The sequence below is a fragment of the Sus scrofa genome, chromosome 13, assembly GCF_000003025.6.
Source record: "Sus scrofa isolate TJ Tabasco breed Duroc chromosome 13, Sscrofa11.1, whole genome shotgun sequence".
NCBI classification, from domain to species: Eukaryota; Metazoa; Chordata; class Mammalia; order Artiodactyla; family Suidae; genus Sus; species Sus scrofa.
The window spans coordinates 177,520,597-177,533,633 of NC_010455.5; the positions used below are offsets into that span (position 1 = coordinate 177,520,597).

Genomic DNA, 13,037 nt, shown 5'->3' on the forward strand with positions numbered 1-13,037 from the left:
GTCTTGGTGTAGTTCAACTTTATTGTTATGTCTTCGGTTGTTTATTTATATATATTTGGTTGGTTATTTATATGATATTCTTTTTTTTTTCTTTTGTCTTTTTGCCATTTCTTGGGCCGCTCCTGTGGCATATGGAGGTTCCCAGGCTAGGGGTCCAATTGGAGCTGTAGCCACCAGCCTACACCAGAGCCACAGCAACGCAGGATCTGAGCCGCGTCTGCAACCTACACCACAGCTCACGGCAACGCCGGATCCTTAACCCACTGAGCAAGGCCAGGGATTGAACCCGAAACCTCATGGTTCCTAGTCGGATTCGTTAACCACTGCACTACAACAGGAACTCCTCTTTTCCTTTTATATCAATACATGATGTTTTTCAGGGCGCTTCAATATATATATTTTTTTATGTTAAAAATATACAACATCCCTATGTTATGATGGAACATGGCATAAATGAAGGTTGCCCCAGTTGTTATAAATATCAATAATTTCTATCACTAGAAACACTGTGGAAGGATGTGTTGGAGGCAGTTGACCATCCAAAGAGGACTAATTAGCAAAAAGCTCTAGGTTCGCCTGGGAAAAAAAAAGAAGGTAGCACCCAAACAAGAAACTAGAATTCTTCAGTTTTAACTTTAAGCAATATATTCAGGGTATAAATACTTGCCTATGTCACTCAATGTGGTTAACATAGAATAAAAAATAATCAGTGCCAGCATATTTACCTTGCTTAAAATGACTCTTTTTTTTAATAGACTAGCAATGAGCAGTATAAAACAACAGGCACTTAATAAACACAGGTAAACTTTAAAGTGTTTCTCCTACAATTTAAATTATGCCTTGAAAAAACTATGCTTTTCAAACACATAATCATTAGGAACTATAAAATGTCTTTCCTTTCATCTCCTCATTTTGTTGCTCCACCCGCTTTATTTTCCGTGACGTGTAAAGTATGAGCCAGTGTTGATTTATCTGAGCACATATGTATTGAGACCCTCTAGGAAAAAGATACTTGGCACAGTCACAAAAAAAAAAGCAGTGACCTCCTTTTTCTTCCTGAAATCTTCAATTGTGAAATAGTAGAATATTCAGATGTTTATGCAAGCAAGTAACATTGTGACAGTAGAATATATAAAATGAAGGTTTCTTTCTATTTTGTCCTTGTGTCATATGGAAAAGTTGCTATTTACCAACTTCACCTAAATATTTATCTAATCAAAAAAATGTCTTTTATACAACCCACCAATAGTAAGTGGTCATTTCATTAACTACAGTTACTGAGAAAGGTCAGGAGTTTAGGGTTAAATCAAAGAAAGAGGTATATGGGAACTACTTAAAAAAATATTTTCACGGCAAAGAAAAAAATACTCCCTTAATTCATCTCTGGTTACTGAAAGGTTGGCACAGATATCTTCTTCTGTGTTGAAAGTTTAAATAGCTATCACAGCATTTCATAAATTTAAACTTGAATTGAAAAGCTGTTCTAGTCTCCAAAGGAAAAACAGTCACATATTACTTACATAGTAATTACAGGCTATGCAGCTGCCCTACAAAGCTTTACTATAAATGTGTTAAGCATGAACCACTACACAAACCTTATTCAAACTGCATTAAATGTTAAGCCAAAGAAATGTCATCCTCCACACCCTTCCACACAATTGCTCACACAAGAACAATGGCCATCTCCCTAGTCTGAGACCTAAATAATGTAATAGGATCGATGTTGTTGATTTAGGCTATGGCTGGTTAAAAGTCATTACTGTTATTTCTCAGCAAGTAAAGAGGTCTCTTTCCCCCTCATTATGCATAAGTGAAGCTTATGCTAATGCACACAAATCTAAGAATGAAGAAGCGTCTTTGAAATACCATTTAAAATTTAGATTTTAAGAAAAAGTACATGGCTTCTATCATGATAAAAAACACTGACCTCAATTTCTTCATTGCACTGATCCCTGTTTTAAGCCTTTCTAACATTCAATTTAAAGCTTACACAACATTTCCATTTGCCTAATTCCTTAAAAATATTGAGCTGGTCACACAAAGCACTGCTGTTGTATCATCCCAGGAATAGAAGAAGAAAGAGGACAAACCTATGAAAAGGCTTTAAGGAAATGTTAGCAGAGGGAAGACGTCTAAAAGTTCCAACTCTTTCTTTAGAGGCCTTTCTATCAAACATTCTTAATCTGCATTTTAGTGCTGTTGTTTGATTTTATGTATTCCTTGAATATGGCAAGGCTTGGAGAATACTGTGGCAAATAAAGTTGTCAGGTTTATGACCTAACACCTAGAGCAATCTGGGAACAGATCAAACTGGGATTAAGTTGTATTTTACCTTACTTCAAAGACATAGACCCATTAAAATGTAACACAGCTTCACAGCTTTCTATTCTCGTGGCTTTCCTCAATTGGGTCTTGTTTAATGATTAAAAAATGGCAGGATCACAAGGGATGTTTTGTGACTATCATGTAACCCCCGATAATTATGTGACAAAAAGGGCACTCTCTGTGGCTCCCTTCCTAAAGTCCCACAAACCAAGTCTAATCATGAGAAAACACTAGAGAAGACCACGTTTGGGGAACACTCTTAGGATACCTGACCAGTACTCCTTTAAGACTGTCAAGGACACAAAAACAAGGAAAGATTGAGAACCTGTTGTAAAACAGAGGAGGCTGAGGAAACAGGACAACTAAATGTAATATCCTATAATATTCAGCTAAATAAATACCCTATATAGGATCCTGGAGAAAAGGAAGACATTAATGGAAAAACTGGTGAAATCAAAATAATGCATAAAGTTTAATTACCATGTATCAGCATCTGTTCATTATGAATGACAAACATTTCGTGATAACAGAAGATGCTAACAATAGGGGAAACCAGATGGAATGTATATGGGAATTCTCTGTACTATCTCTGTGTAACTTTTCTATAAATCCAAAATAATTCCAACACAAAAGATTATTTTTATGGACGGGCTCTTTATTTCCAATAATTGAAAATTTACCTTTGTCCAAACCACCTTTACAAATAATTAATTTCTTAGTCTTACTTCAGCATTTTAAAAGTTCCTAAGTGCCTTCAAATGTGTGAAAGTTACACCCGATGGACTCCAACAATTCCATAAACTCTACTTACTTTTCAACCTGCTTCTCTACCAAGAAAGTTTCAGGAGCCTCACATTCCTAAACCCCTCCTGAGAAGAACATTCTTTTAAAAAGTGAGATGTCTGAGAGCGAAGTGAGAAAAGAAACAGAGGCAACTTTTTCTACTAATTATACTGAAAAGCTAACCCAATTAAAAATTTCACTTATCTCCTTTCTACAGATTGCATAGAACTTCTCACTATTTAAAATGTTTGATCCATTTGAAGCCAGTGCTGTTGATGATGTGACTTTAGAAACTATAGTATAACAAACCTAAGAATATGGAAAATTGAGATTTTGAAATAAATGTGTAAATTCAGGACTGTGTAGATAGCAGTTCCAGTGAAAGCACAAAAAAGGCAATGGATTGCTGTGAAAGCATGTTTAATTTCTCTCAGTTGAATAAAACCTAATTTCTTTTTTAGGAAAGAAAATTAGAAAAATAGCAGGATGTGGAATTTTTTTGCAGATAGTGATTATAGTAGGTGTGATGGCTAAAGTTTTAGAAAGCAGGGCTGAAAGGGAGGAAAACAAATCTTAAAGCTAATACTGCTTGTTACACATAAAAAAAAATACTTGAATGATTTGCTTGATTGTAAAGGCAAAGTTCTGGGAGAATTTAAAAGCAAATAAATTTTATATGTATTTATTTATTTATTTATTTTTCCTTTTTTGGCAGCACCTGCAGCATGGAAGTTCCAGGCCAGGGATCAACATCTGAACGCCATCTGATCTGCAACCTACACCACAGTTGTGGCAAGGCTGGATCCTTAACCCACTGTGCCAAGCTGGGGATCGAACCGGCAATACCACAGAGACAAGCTTGATCATTTACCCACTGTGCCACAGCCGGAACTCCATTTATTTTTATGAAAGACAGCAAGCATCTCTGGACCTACCCTAGAGAGTTGAGAGATTGGTTTGGTGATAGGACGAATAGAAAAGAAATGGAGGAGAAGGTGTCTTTGAAGAGATGGCAAGTGGTCTGTAAGTGAAAAATTCCTTGTGCACATAGTGATGTCAGCCACTTGCTGCCTCTTCATTATTGTGTTGAAAGAGTTCTCTCCTGTAGACTCTATAGTCCACTACACTCAACAGCTTCTTGTTAGGGATGTTCTGAGCTATATATAAAGGAAAGCAGAGAGTACCCAGTGTGGGATGAACCATCACGGCAACTGAGCAGTAGTTGGAGGGGGCAGATGGAGTGGGTGAGTAGGTAAGAATTCAGCAGGAAAGAAACACCAGACCTAGACGAGGCCTTGAGAAAGAAATCATCTCAGGAATCCTTGACATTGGAGGATAACATGGAATTTATGTGAAAATTCAATGAAAAAGTGACATCAAAAGCCTGTAGGACTTTGGTATCTGAAATAGCAGACATGTAAAAATCAGATATTTGAAAATAAGACACAAAGATATGGTGCAAGCTTAGAGGCTATCTTTTTCTTTCTAATTATTCAGTGGTTATCTAATGATTTTCCATCTGTATCACGTTCTTACCTTCCTCTTGGCAAGTCTGCATCATCCTTTTTCCACCGCACAGTTGGTTGAGGATCTCCCTGGACCTGACAACGAAATTCTACACCTTCTTCCTCCAGCACCACCTGGTTAATTGGCCTCCTGAGAAATGTGGGTCGTTCTTAGGGGGGAAAAAAACAAACAAAAAAAACCAGTAAGATGAAATGAATGCTGTGCATGCATTGAGTACATTATGAAAAAAGCATAGGAAACTTTATTTTTGGTATGTAGGTACCTAACTTTATAGCTCAACTATGTCTTCATAAGGCCTTATGAATCCAACATAATGGTATAAAAGAAAATATTTTGGGACACATAGATAACTGTGTTTTGTATATAAGTCCATACAATCTGTTGGAAAAATATTAAATTGATTCTTCCGTGAATTCCTGAGCTAAAGCATGCAGATCCTGTCAGAAAATATCTGAACACTGAATTCCACAGAAATAAGGAAAGAGATGAAAATGATTATTTTAATCCATTACAGTGGCTGAGGGGGGAAAACCAAAGGTTGAAACTGATGGAAAACATCCAAAGGAAAATATTAAAATAATTTTAATAAAAAATTAAAAGATTAATATTCCATTGAGACTGCTAGAGAAAACAAAGTTATGCTCTCAACACAAGTATTACCTAAATTATGTCACTTAGGCTACCTATTTGTCAAGGACCTAATATTTCCATAAATGTTTTCACTTCGTGTATGGAAAGCTGTCTACTTGATTTTTTTTCTTAAAAAAAAAACTGTCAATCTGATATTCTTCTCAAATTAAAAACTATCATTAATTACTGTAAACTATTTAGTGTCATACATAATTTTCTAAGGCCACTTCCAATTATATTCTAAGTATTCCACATAGTTGCCCATTTATTCTTAATTTTTATGTTTATTTCTCTAGTATTCTATTTTAGTGTTCCCATCCTTTATTATTTTCTTATTAATCCGTACCTAGCACTGTTAATTTGCATTCTACCCCTCCTTTAAATAAAGCCCAGAAAAAATAAATCCCTGTCCACAAGAATCTTACTACTGGAGAGAAAGAAGTATAAAACAAAATGCAGTTTTACATATCTGTAAATACTTCAATTCCTTGTCTAGCTTGTCCACTTTTTTATAATGATCTGATTCTGATACAGGAAAAATTAGCATTTAAATTTTTATTAGCCCATGTCTCTCAATCATAGGCACGTCTAATATTGTTACTTATTGAAGTAGAAAGAGAAGTCAAGGAAAAGAAAAATGAAAGCCATTGGGAGTTGACACAATTTATCTGGCCATATGGCCATATTTAGTCGTTTAGAACTTTAGTTTCAAATCCAATTTAAAAATGTGAATCCAGCGGCACAAAAACTTACACATATTTAGCAAGAAACTTTTAAGGAAAATAAATCACATCAAAAAACATAAGTTGTGTATAAACTGAAATATATGATTTTATTGATTAAATACAGATCCATATTTATAAAACAAATGTGTAAGTTACAAGTCATATTTATTGCAATGAAATCAACCATCACTGGTATAGAGAAGGGAGAAAACTGCACCTCTCCGCAGTGAAGCTGACAGTAAGGACCAAAATTCTTTTTAAAACACAGAGCTGTATATGCTCAAGTATCTGTACTCTGGGGCCCCAAAATCCCAAGCCCTAAAATGGAGTGAGTGGGATTTATCATGGAGAGAGCTTTTCTAACGCACGATTTAGAAATAATCCGTAAAAACTTGGGGAAATGTTTCCTTCAAAAGATTTTAGGTAGAATCAATTAGCAGTGAAGTGTTCCCTCTAGGCAAGAGAAATCTGCAAGTTGGATGGAATTATTTCACATTATCCTTTTGAACTCTGGATACTCTACGTTCCAAAAGACTATTTTAGTGCTGGCATTGTTCATATTGAGCTATTGTTTCTGGCATCAAATAGGCAATAGGATCAGTATCTTATGATGTTTGGAATATTAATAGAAAAAAATGAATCATGAGCATAGAAAGCAGGATTGATTCCTTCTTTGTTATCACTTAGGGATATTCACCCAGTTCATTCAAATGTTGCAATAATCCCATGTGAAAAAAGAGACGAGCCACTGTTGAAGTCACATATGACTGAAAAGAGACCCCTCCTGCGGCCTCTGATTTTAAATGCAGAATTGTCCAACAAGCTGGCATCTGGATGAGCAAGCTAAGAGAAGTCCCTTCCTCAACCACTCACTCATTCGGCATGTGTTAATGCAGCTTCTCCTAGGCCAGGCTTTGGGCTTGGTGGCTGGTGAAGAGCCAACAGCTTGGTTTCATCAGAAAAGTGGTGACAGATGAAGCTAGTGAGCTAGAGTAAATGGTAAGACCATAATGGGCCTTGTATGCCACGTCAAGGAATGTGAGCTCTGCCCTAAGGTGATAGAGACCTGTTGAAGGATTTTAAATAAGCAAGCACCATTTTTAATAAACATATGAAAAAGATCGTGTTGGCAGATCTGTGAAAAATGAATTAGAAGAGAATATGAAACAGGCAATTATGTCAAATGTTTCTGTTTGTTTTTGTTTTTTGTTTTTTTTTTAAGGCCATACCTTCGGCATATGGAGGTTCCCAGGCTAGGGATTGAGTTGGAGCTGTAGCCACTGGGCTATAACACAGCCACAGCAATGCCAGATCTGAGCTGTATCTGCAACCTACACCACAGCTCACAGCAATGCCAGATCCTTTAACACACTGAGCGAGGCCGGGTATCCAACCTAGGTCCTCATGGATACTAGTTAAATTCGTTCCTGCTGAGCCATAATAGGAACTTCTGGTCAAATGGTTATTTAGAGTTCCTGTCGTGGCACAGCAGAAACGAATTTGACTAGGAACCATGAGTTTGCAGGTTCTATCGCTGGCCTTGCTCATAGGGTTAAGCATGTGGCGTTGCCATGAGCTATGGTGTAGGTCGCAGACGTGGCTCGGATCCTACGTTGCTGTGGCTCTGGTGTAGGCCGGCAGCTGTAGCTCTGATTGGACCCCTAGCCTGGAAACCTCCATATGCCACAGGTGTGGCCCTAAAAAGCCAAAAAAAAAAAAAAAAAAAAAAAAAAAAGAGAAAAGAATTTATTTCGGCTTAGACTGACATAGTGGTTTTAGGGATATGGAAAAGGGAATAGAATGAATAGATACCAAAACTGAGTGATCAATCAGATGTGAAAGGAAAGCCTAGAAAATTCTCAAATTTCCATTTAGGAAACTGGAATAAAGGGGCAGGTAAATTACGGAGATGGTGTGTGAGTGTATAGATCCTCTCATCACAGAACTGATAGATATGAAGAAAGATGGGCCCCTTAGGCTTAAGCCATTGTTAGTCAGGTTTCTGTCAGTCAAATGCATTCTTAATTACTATGATAGAGGAGGCTATTTCTATAATAGAGATTAAAAAATACATATGATCACAGTTGTAGACATATAGAATCCGTTGGATTAAAAAATTTAAATAAAAAGGGGGGAGTTCCCATCATGGGGCAGTGGTTAACAAATCCGACTAGGAACCATGAGATGGCAGGTTAGATCCCTGGCCTCGCTCAGTGGGTTAAGGATCCGGCGTTGCCGTGAGCTGTGGTGTAGGTTGCAGACGCGGCTCGGATCCAGCGTTGCTGTGGCTCTGGTGTAGGCCGGTGGCTACAGCTCCAATTGGACCCCTAGCCTGGGAACCTCCACATGCCGAGGGAGCAGCCCTAGAAAAGACAATAAATAAATAAATAAATAAATAAATAAATAAATAAAAAGGAATTACAAGAAGCTTCTTAAGCATGATGATATTTTTTCAGAAACTAAATGGAAATACTGCTTTAAAAACATTATACTAAAGTCATGCCTATTACAATGAGGAACATGATGGATATGCTGACATTAGTAATCTATAACAAAAGAAGGAAAGTGTGAACAATGGAGAAAAACCAAAATAGTTATTACTCGCAGACATTCTGCAATACAAATAGTATAGAACAGTAACTTTGGTCATTGGTAACTGCAACAAAAGATAAGAACAACATCAGATCATTGCAGCAATGCTGGCAGTATTGGAAAACTGGAGATTTTAGGATAAACTGTGGCAAATTCACATATTGGGTTGTTAATGCCATCTATCTATCTATCTATCTATCTATCTACCTACCTACCTACCTACCTACCTAACAGTGAAAATTTTCATGGCATGATGTGGACTACAAAGTAAATTGAATAAGAGTATCTAGATTAGCTCCACTAAAATACACATGAATATTTTCAGGCAAAGTTTTTGCATGCTTCTTTCACATACTACCAGTCACAAAATTGCAACATGACTACAGTTAATTCAAAGAGTAAAATTTACATTAGAGCTGTCACAAAACGAAAGTTGTCTCTTCATTCAGGGGACAACCTCAGGGTCCTTGAGGAATTTTTGGTTATCTTACATGTTCTAAGCCCCACTGTTTTCTATGGAGACACAGGGTAGCACCTGATTTATAATTTCAAGAAGGAAGACGGATATGGGATTCCCCGCTGTTGTTCTGATGAACTCAGTAAGGATGGTGAACTTTACCATGAATTTTCTCTATTCTCTTTTGCCCTCAAGCAGAGTTTAGCTGCTTAGCAACTAAATAACCACAGGAGAGTAGGTGCTATAGAATTTTTGGAAGCCTAACATTGGTTCAGAATGGAAAATGCAATTCCACTGATTAAAAAAATGGAAAATGCAATGAATAATCCAGAAGGAATTCATTTGCATATACATGGCACATCAGGAAAGGCTTTATAAGTAACATTAAAGGCTTTTTAAGTAACATTAAAATTTACCAATACATTGGAGTTTGGGCACAACTTTTAAAAAATTATTCTGAGAATTTCATAGCACCCATTTCAACAGTTATCTCTAAATTGTACTGTTCGTTCTATTAACTGTTGTCTGCTAATTTTACTAAGCTTATCCTCTACTTTGTAATTTTAACTGCCTACAAAAAAACAGTATGTTTGGTTAACATTTACTTAAATGGAAAGAATTTTTTTTTGTAAAAATTGTTTTCCATTTCTGTAACTAGACTTATTTCCAGAAAATCTGAGAATCAAAAACATGAATATTAAAGACTAAAGAAGTTGTACAGGCAGGGGAGTGCTCTTCGTGGCTCAGCGGTTAACGAACCTGACTAGGATCCACGAGGATGCAGGTTCGATCCCTGGCCTCGCTCAGTGGTTAAGGATCCAGCATTGCTGTGAGCTGTGGTGTAGGTCATAGACACAAGCTCAGATCCTGCGCTGCTGTGACTGTGGCGTAGGCCAGCAGCTAAAGCTCCGATTCAACCCCTAGCCTGGGAACTTCCATATGCCGTGGGTGGGGCCCTAAAAAGTTAAAAAAAAAAAAAAAAAGAGGTTGTAAAGGTAGAAATGTATTTTTAAATGCTTTGCCTTTGCAGTGGCTATTGTTAGTATAAGCCAAACACAAAACCACACCCCTTTCAGACAGAAATTAATAGAAATTACAAGGAATTATCTTGGGGTTTATTATTTGCTGTCTAAATCATCTGCAAACAAATACGGTTTGAATGATGAGAGAGTAAGATGATGAGCAAATCATTCAGTAAGTTGATAAGTGACCACATACAATACCCATTAATGCCTCTATGGAGTTTGTACTCCATGGAGCTCTGAACAACTAAAATAAATATATGTGAAACATCTTGAACTATTGAATAATGAGAAAACCTAATTTTAAGGCATGTCAAAATAAGGTCACTAATTTTTTCGTATTATCACCTTATGTCTGATCACAAATTGAAAGACAGGGGGAGAAATCTCAAGGGCTATTTGCTGTCTGCTTATCAATTAGATTAGAGTCCCTGTGAATGGCCTCACCCTTAATTATATAGCTATAGAGTGTTCAGAGGCAATGTCTTTGCCAGTGCAATTAACATTTTTTTTTAGGTGAGATTAACTGGATTTGAATCACCTGCATAACTTGCTTATAAGGTTAATCTCTCTTGAGATGGAAGTGTTGTTTGGCAGTGCGGTACTATGTAAAGTACAGCTCTCAAGTAGTCAGGTCAATTTAGTCCCAAAGTGGCATCGTGAAAAATCCAACCTATGCAACTATAATAAAATCAAATGCCAGTGTCTTAATTATGTCAATAATATTCAGAAAGCAAAATATTCAATTTACCCCCCAAACCATAAATCTGAAATGTGGTTGCATTATATCTTAAGTTTCTTACTTACATGCTACAATGAAGGAAATTAAGTGCTCAAAGAATAAATTTCTCCTTTCAACTGTTCAGTCATTGAATATGGTTATAAAATTGGCAATGACTGTACCATGACTGCTATTACTAGGACAGCCTTAACAATTAAAAATAAACTTTGGTTGATGTTACAAAAGTCACCTTATGGCAATAATTACATAGGTAGTCCTTTGAGTCCTCCATGATCAAAGATGCGCTAAAAGCACAAGAAACTCAACCATTGCTTATAAACCTTATCTTCATTTGACCCAGAAGGATCCACCATTCAGAAGTGTCTATTAAACTTGGAAGTCAGATGGCTAGTTCCAGTATGAATCCTTTTATTTAACTGGGTATGTATGAGGGGCAGGGTTTTTGATAGCCACCAACTGTGAATTACTGTGCCCTTCCAAAACTGACTGGATGATAATGATCAGTCTGTCTGAATGTGATTAAATAAATCCTGGCTGCATTAATGTCTTTTCTTGCCAAGAATTTTCTTTGTCTGAGAGAAGTTGTCCTGTAAAGCAAAAACAAACATAGGTATATGTTCTCAGAGGGGGAAAAAAAATGCCTTTTTCACCATGCTTTAGAGGCAGAGCTTGGTGTTGTGGGAGTCATGCTGAGAGCAGGCTGTTTTTTCAACCCCCTACTCTTTTAAAATTCCTAAACAGAACTTGACACACAGTAGGTGTTCAAGAGATTTTTGTTGTTATTGTTTGTTTTTGTTTTTTGCCTTTTTCTACTGCCACACCTGCGGCATATAAAAGTTCCCAGGCTAGGGGTTGAATTGGAGCAGCAGCTGCCAACCTACTCCACAGCCACAGCCACAGCAATGCCAGATCTGAGCTGCATCTGTGACCTACATCACAGCTCATGGAAATGCCAGATCTTTAACCCACTGAGGGGGGCCAAGGGTCAAACCGGCATCCTCACGGATACTAGTCGGGTTCATTTCCACTGAACCACAGAGGGAACTTTGAGATTTTTGTTAAATAAGTGAACAAATATGGACATATTTGGCTGTTTTAAAGTTTGCAAGTTAATATTGTGTAGTAATGTTTAATGTAATTTAATATTTAATGTTCTCTGAACAGCTCTTAATAATTACCTTGATTTTAATTATACTTTATGTTTTAAATTAAGTCAAGGCCACAGTTATCAATAATCATAGGTATTTCTAAGGTTTGGTTCTGAGATATCTTCCCACATAGCTCTATCTCATAGTATCTCAACTACACTCATCAACTGTTATCTCTCATTCAATAACTGAAAATCAACATCACCAGCCCCAACAAAATGGTTAGTTTGCAATCTGATTATCCTACTATGAAAGCCATCAGCTGACAGAATTTCCAACAGTCTTTTTAGTGAACAGCAATTAAATATGAATGAACGACAACAGATTGCTTGCTATTTGAAGAAAGTCTCCAGTGTAAAAGACAAAACAACACTAGGAAGAGGGCAGGCAAAGGAGCTTAGAAAAAATAAAAGCAGGGACACTTCATAAGGAAATTTTACTAAAAAAAAAAAGAGTATTAATAAAATCCTGAAACACAAGTGAAGTCAAAACATCCATGAAATTAGAATCAGATGCTATAAGTAAGGGAAAATTTAAGAAACACCTATGAGATTTAATATCGAATTAACTCATTCATGCTTGACAGCAAAACAGAATAGAGAAAATTGGAGAATATATTTCACTGGATTGTTTGAATAAAGTATTTGTAGAGTGAGATTGCTCACTAAGTGTCCAAGTAGTAAAAGAAAGGAATGCCAAATTGAGGCATAGCATTGAAACATTTCAGAACAATGGGATAAAGAAAAGGTGCTAGTTCGGAAAGAGAGAAAGAAAAAGAAAACGGATTACATAGGGATCAAAAGTACAGTCTACTTCTCAAGAGTAACCATGGAAGAAAAATGATATTAGAGTGGCAACTCAAACATTCTCAGCAAAAATATTTCATTCATTTATTTTTTTTTTTTTGTCTTTTTGTCTTTTCTAGGGCTGTACCTACGGAATATGGAGGTACCCAGACTAGGGGTCTAATCAGAGCTATAGCCACTGGCCTATGCCAGAGCCACAGCAACGCAGGATCCGAGCCACGTCTGCGACCTATGCCACAGCTCACGGCAACGCCAGATCCTTAACCCACTGAGTGAGACC

General features: G+C 36.8%; 1 protein-coding gene across 25 annotated transcripts in view; it reads right to left on the reverse strand.

Annotated features, from left to right (window-relative positions):
- Nucleotides 1-13,037, reverse strand: part of ROBO2 (roundabout guidance receptor 2) — a 1,674,316-nt gene that overhangs the window by 154,885 nt on the left and 1,506,394 nt on the right. For all 25 annotated transcript variants that reach the window (XM_021071393.1, XM_021071387.1, XM_021071400.1 and 22 more), the window contains one exon: nucleotides 4,645-4,783. In XM_021071393.1, coding sequence (XP_020927052.1) covers nucleotides 4,645-4,783 — 139 coding nt within the window. The remainder of the gene's footprint in view (nucleotides 1-4,644; nucleotides 4,784-13,037) is intronic.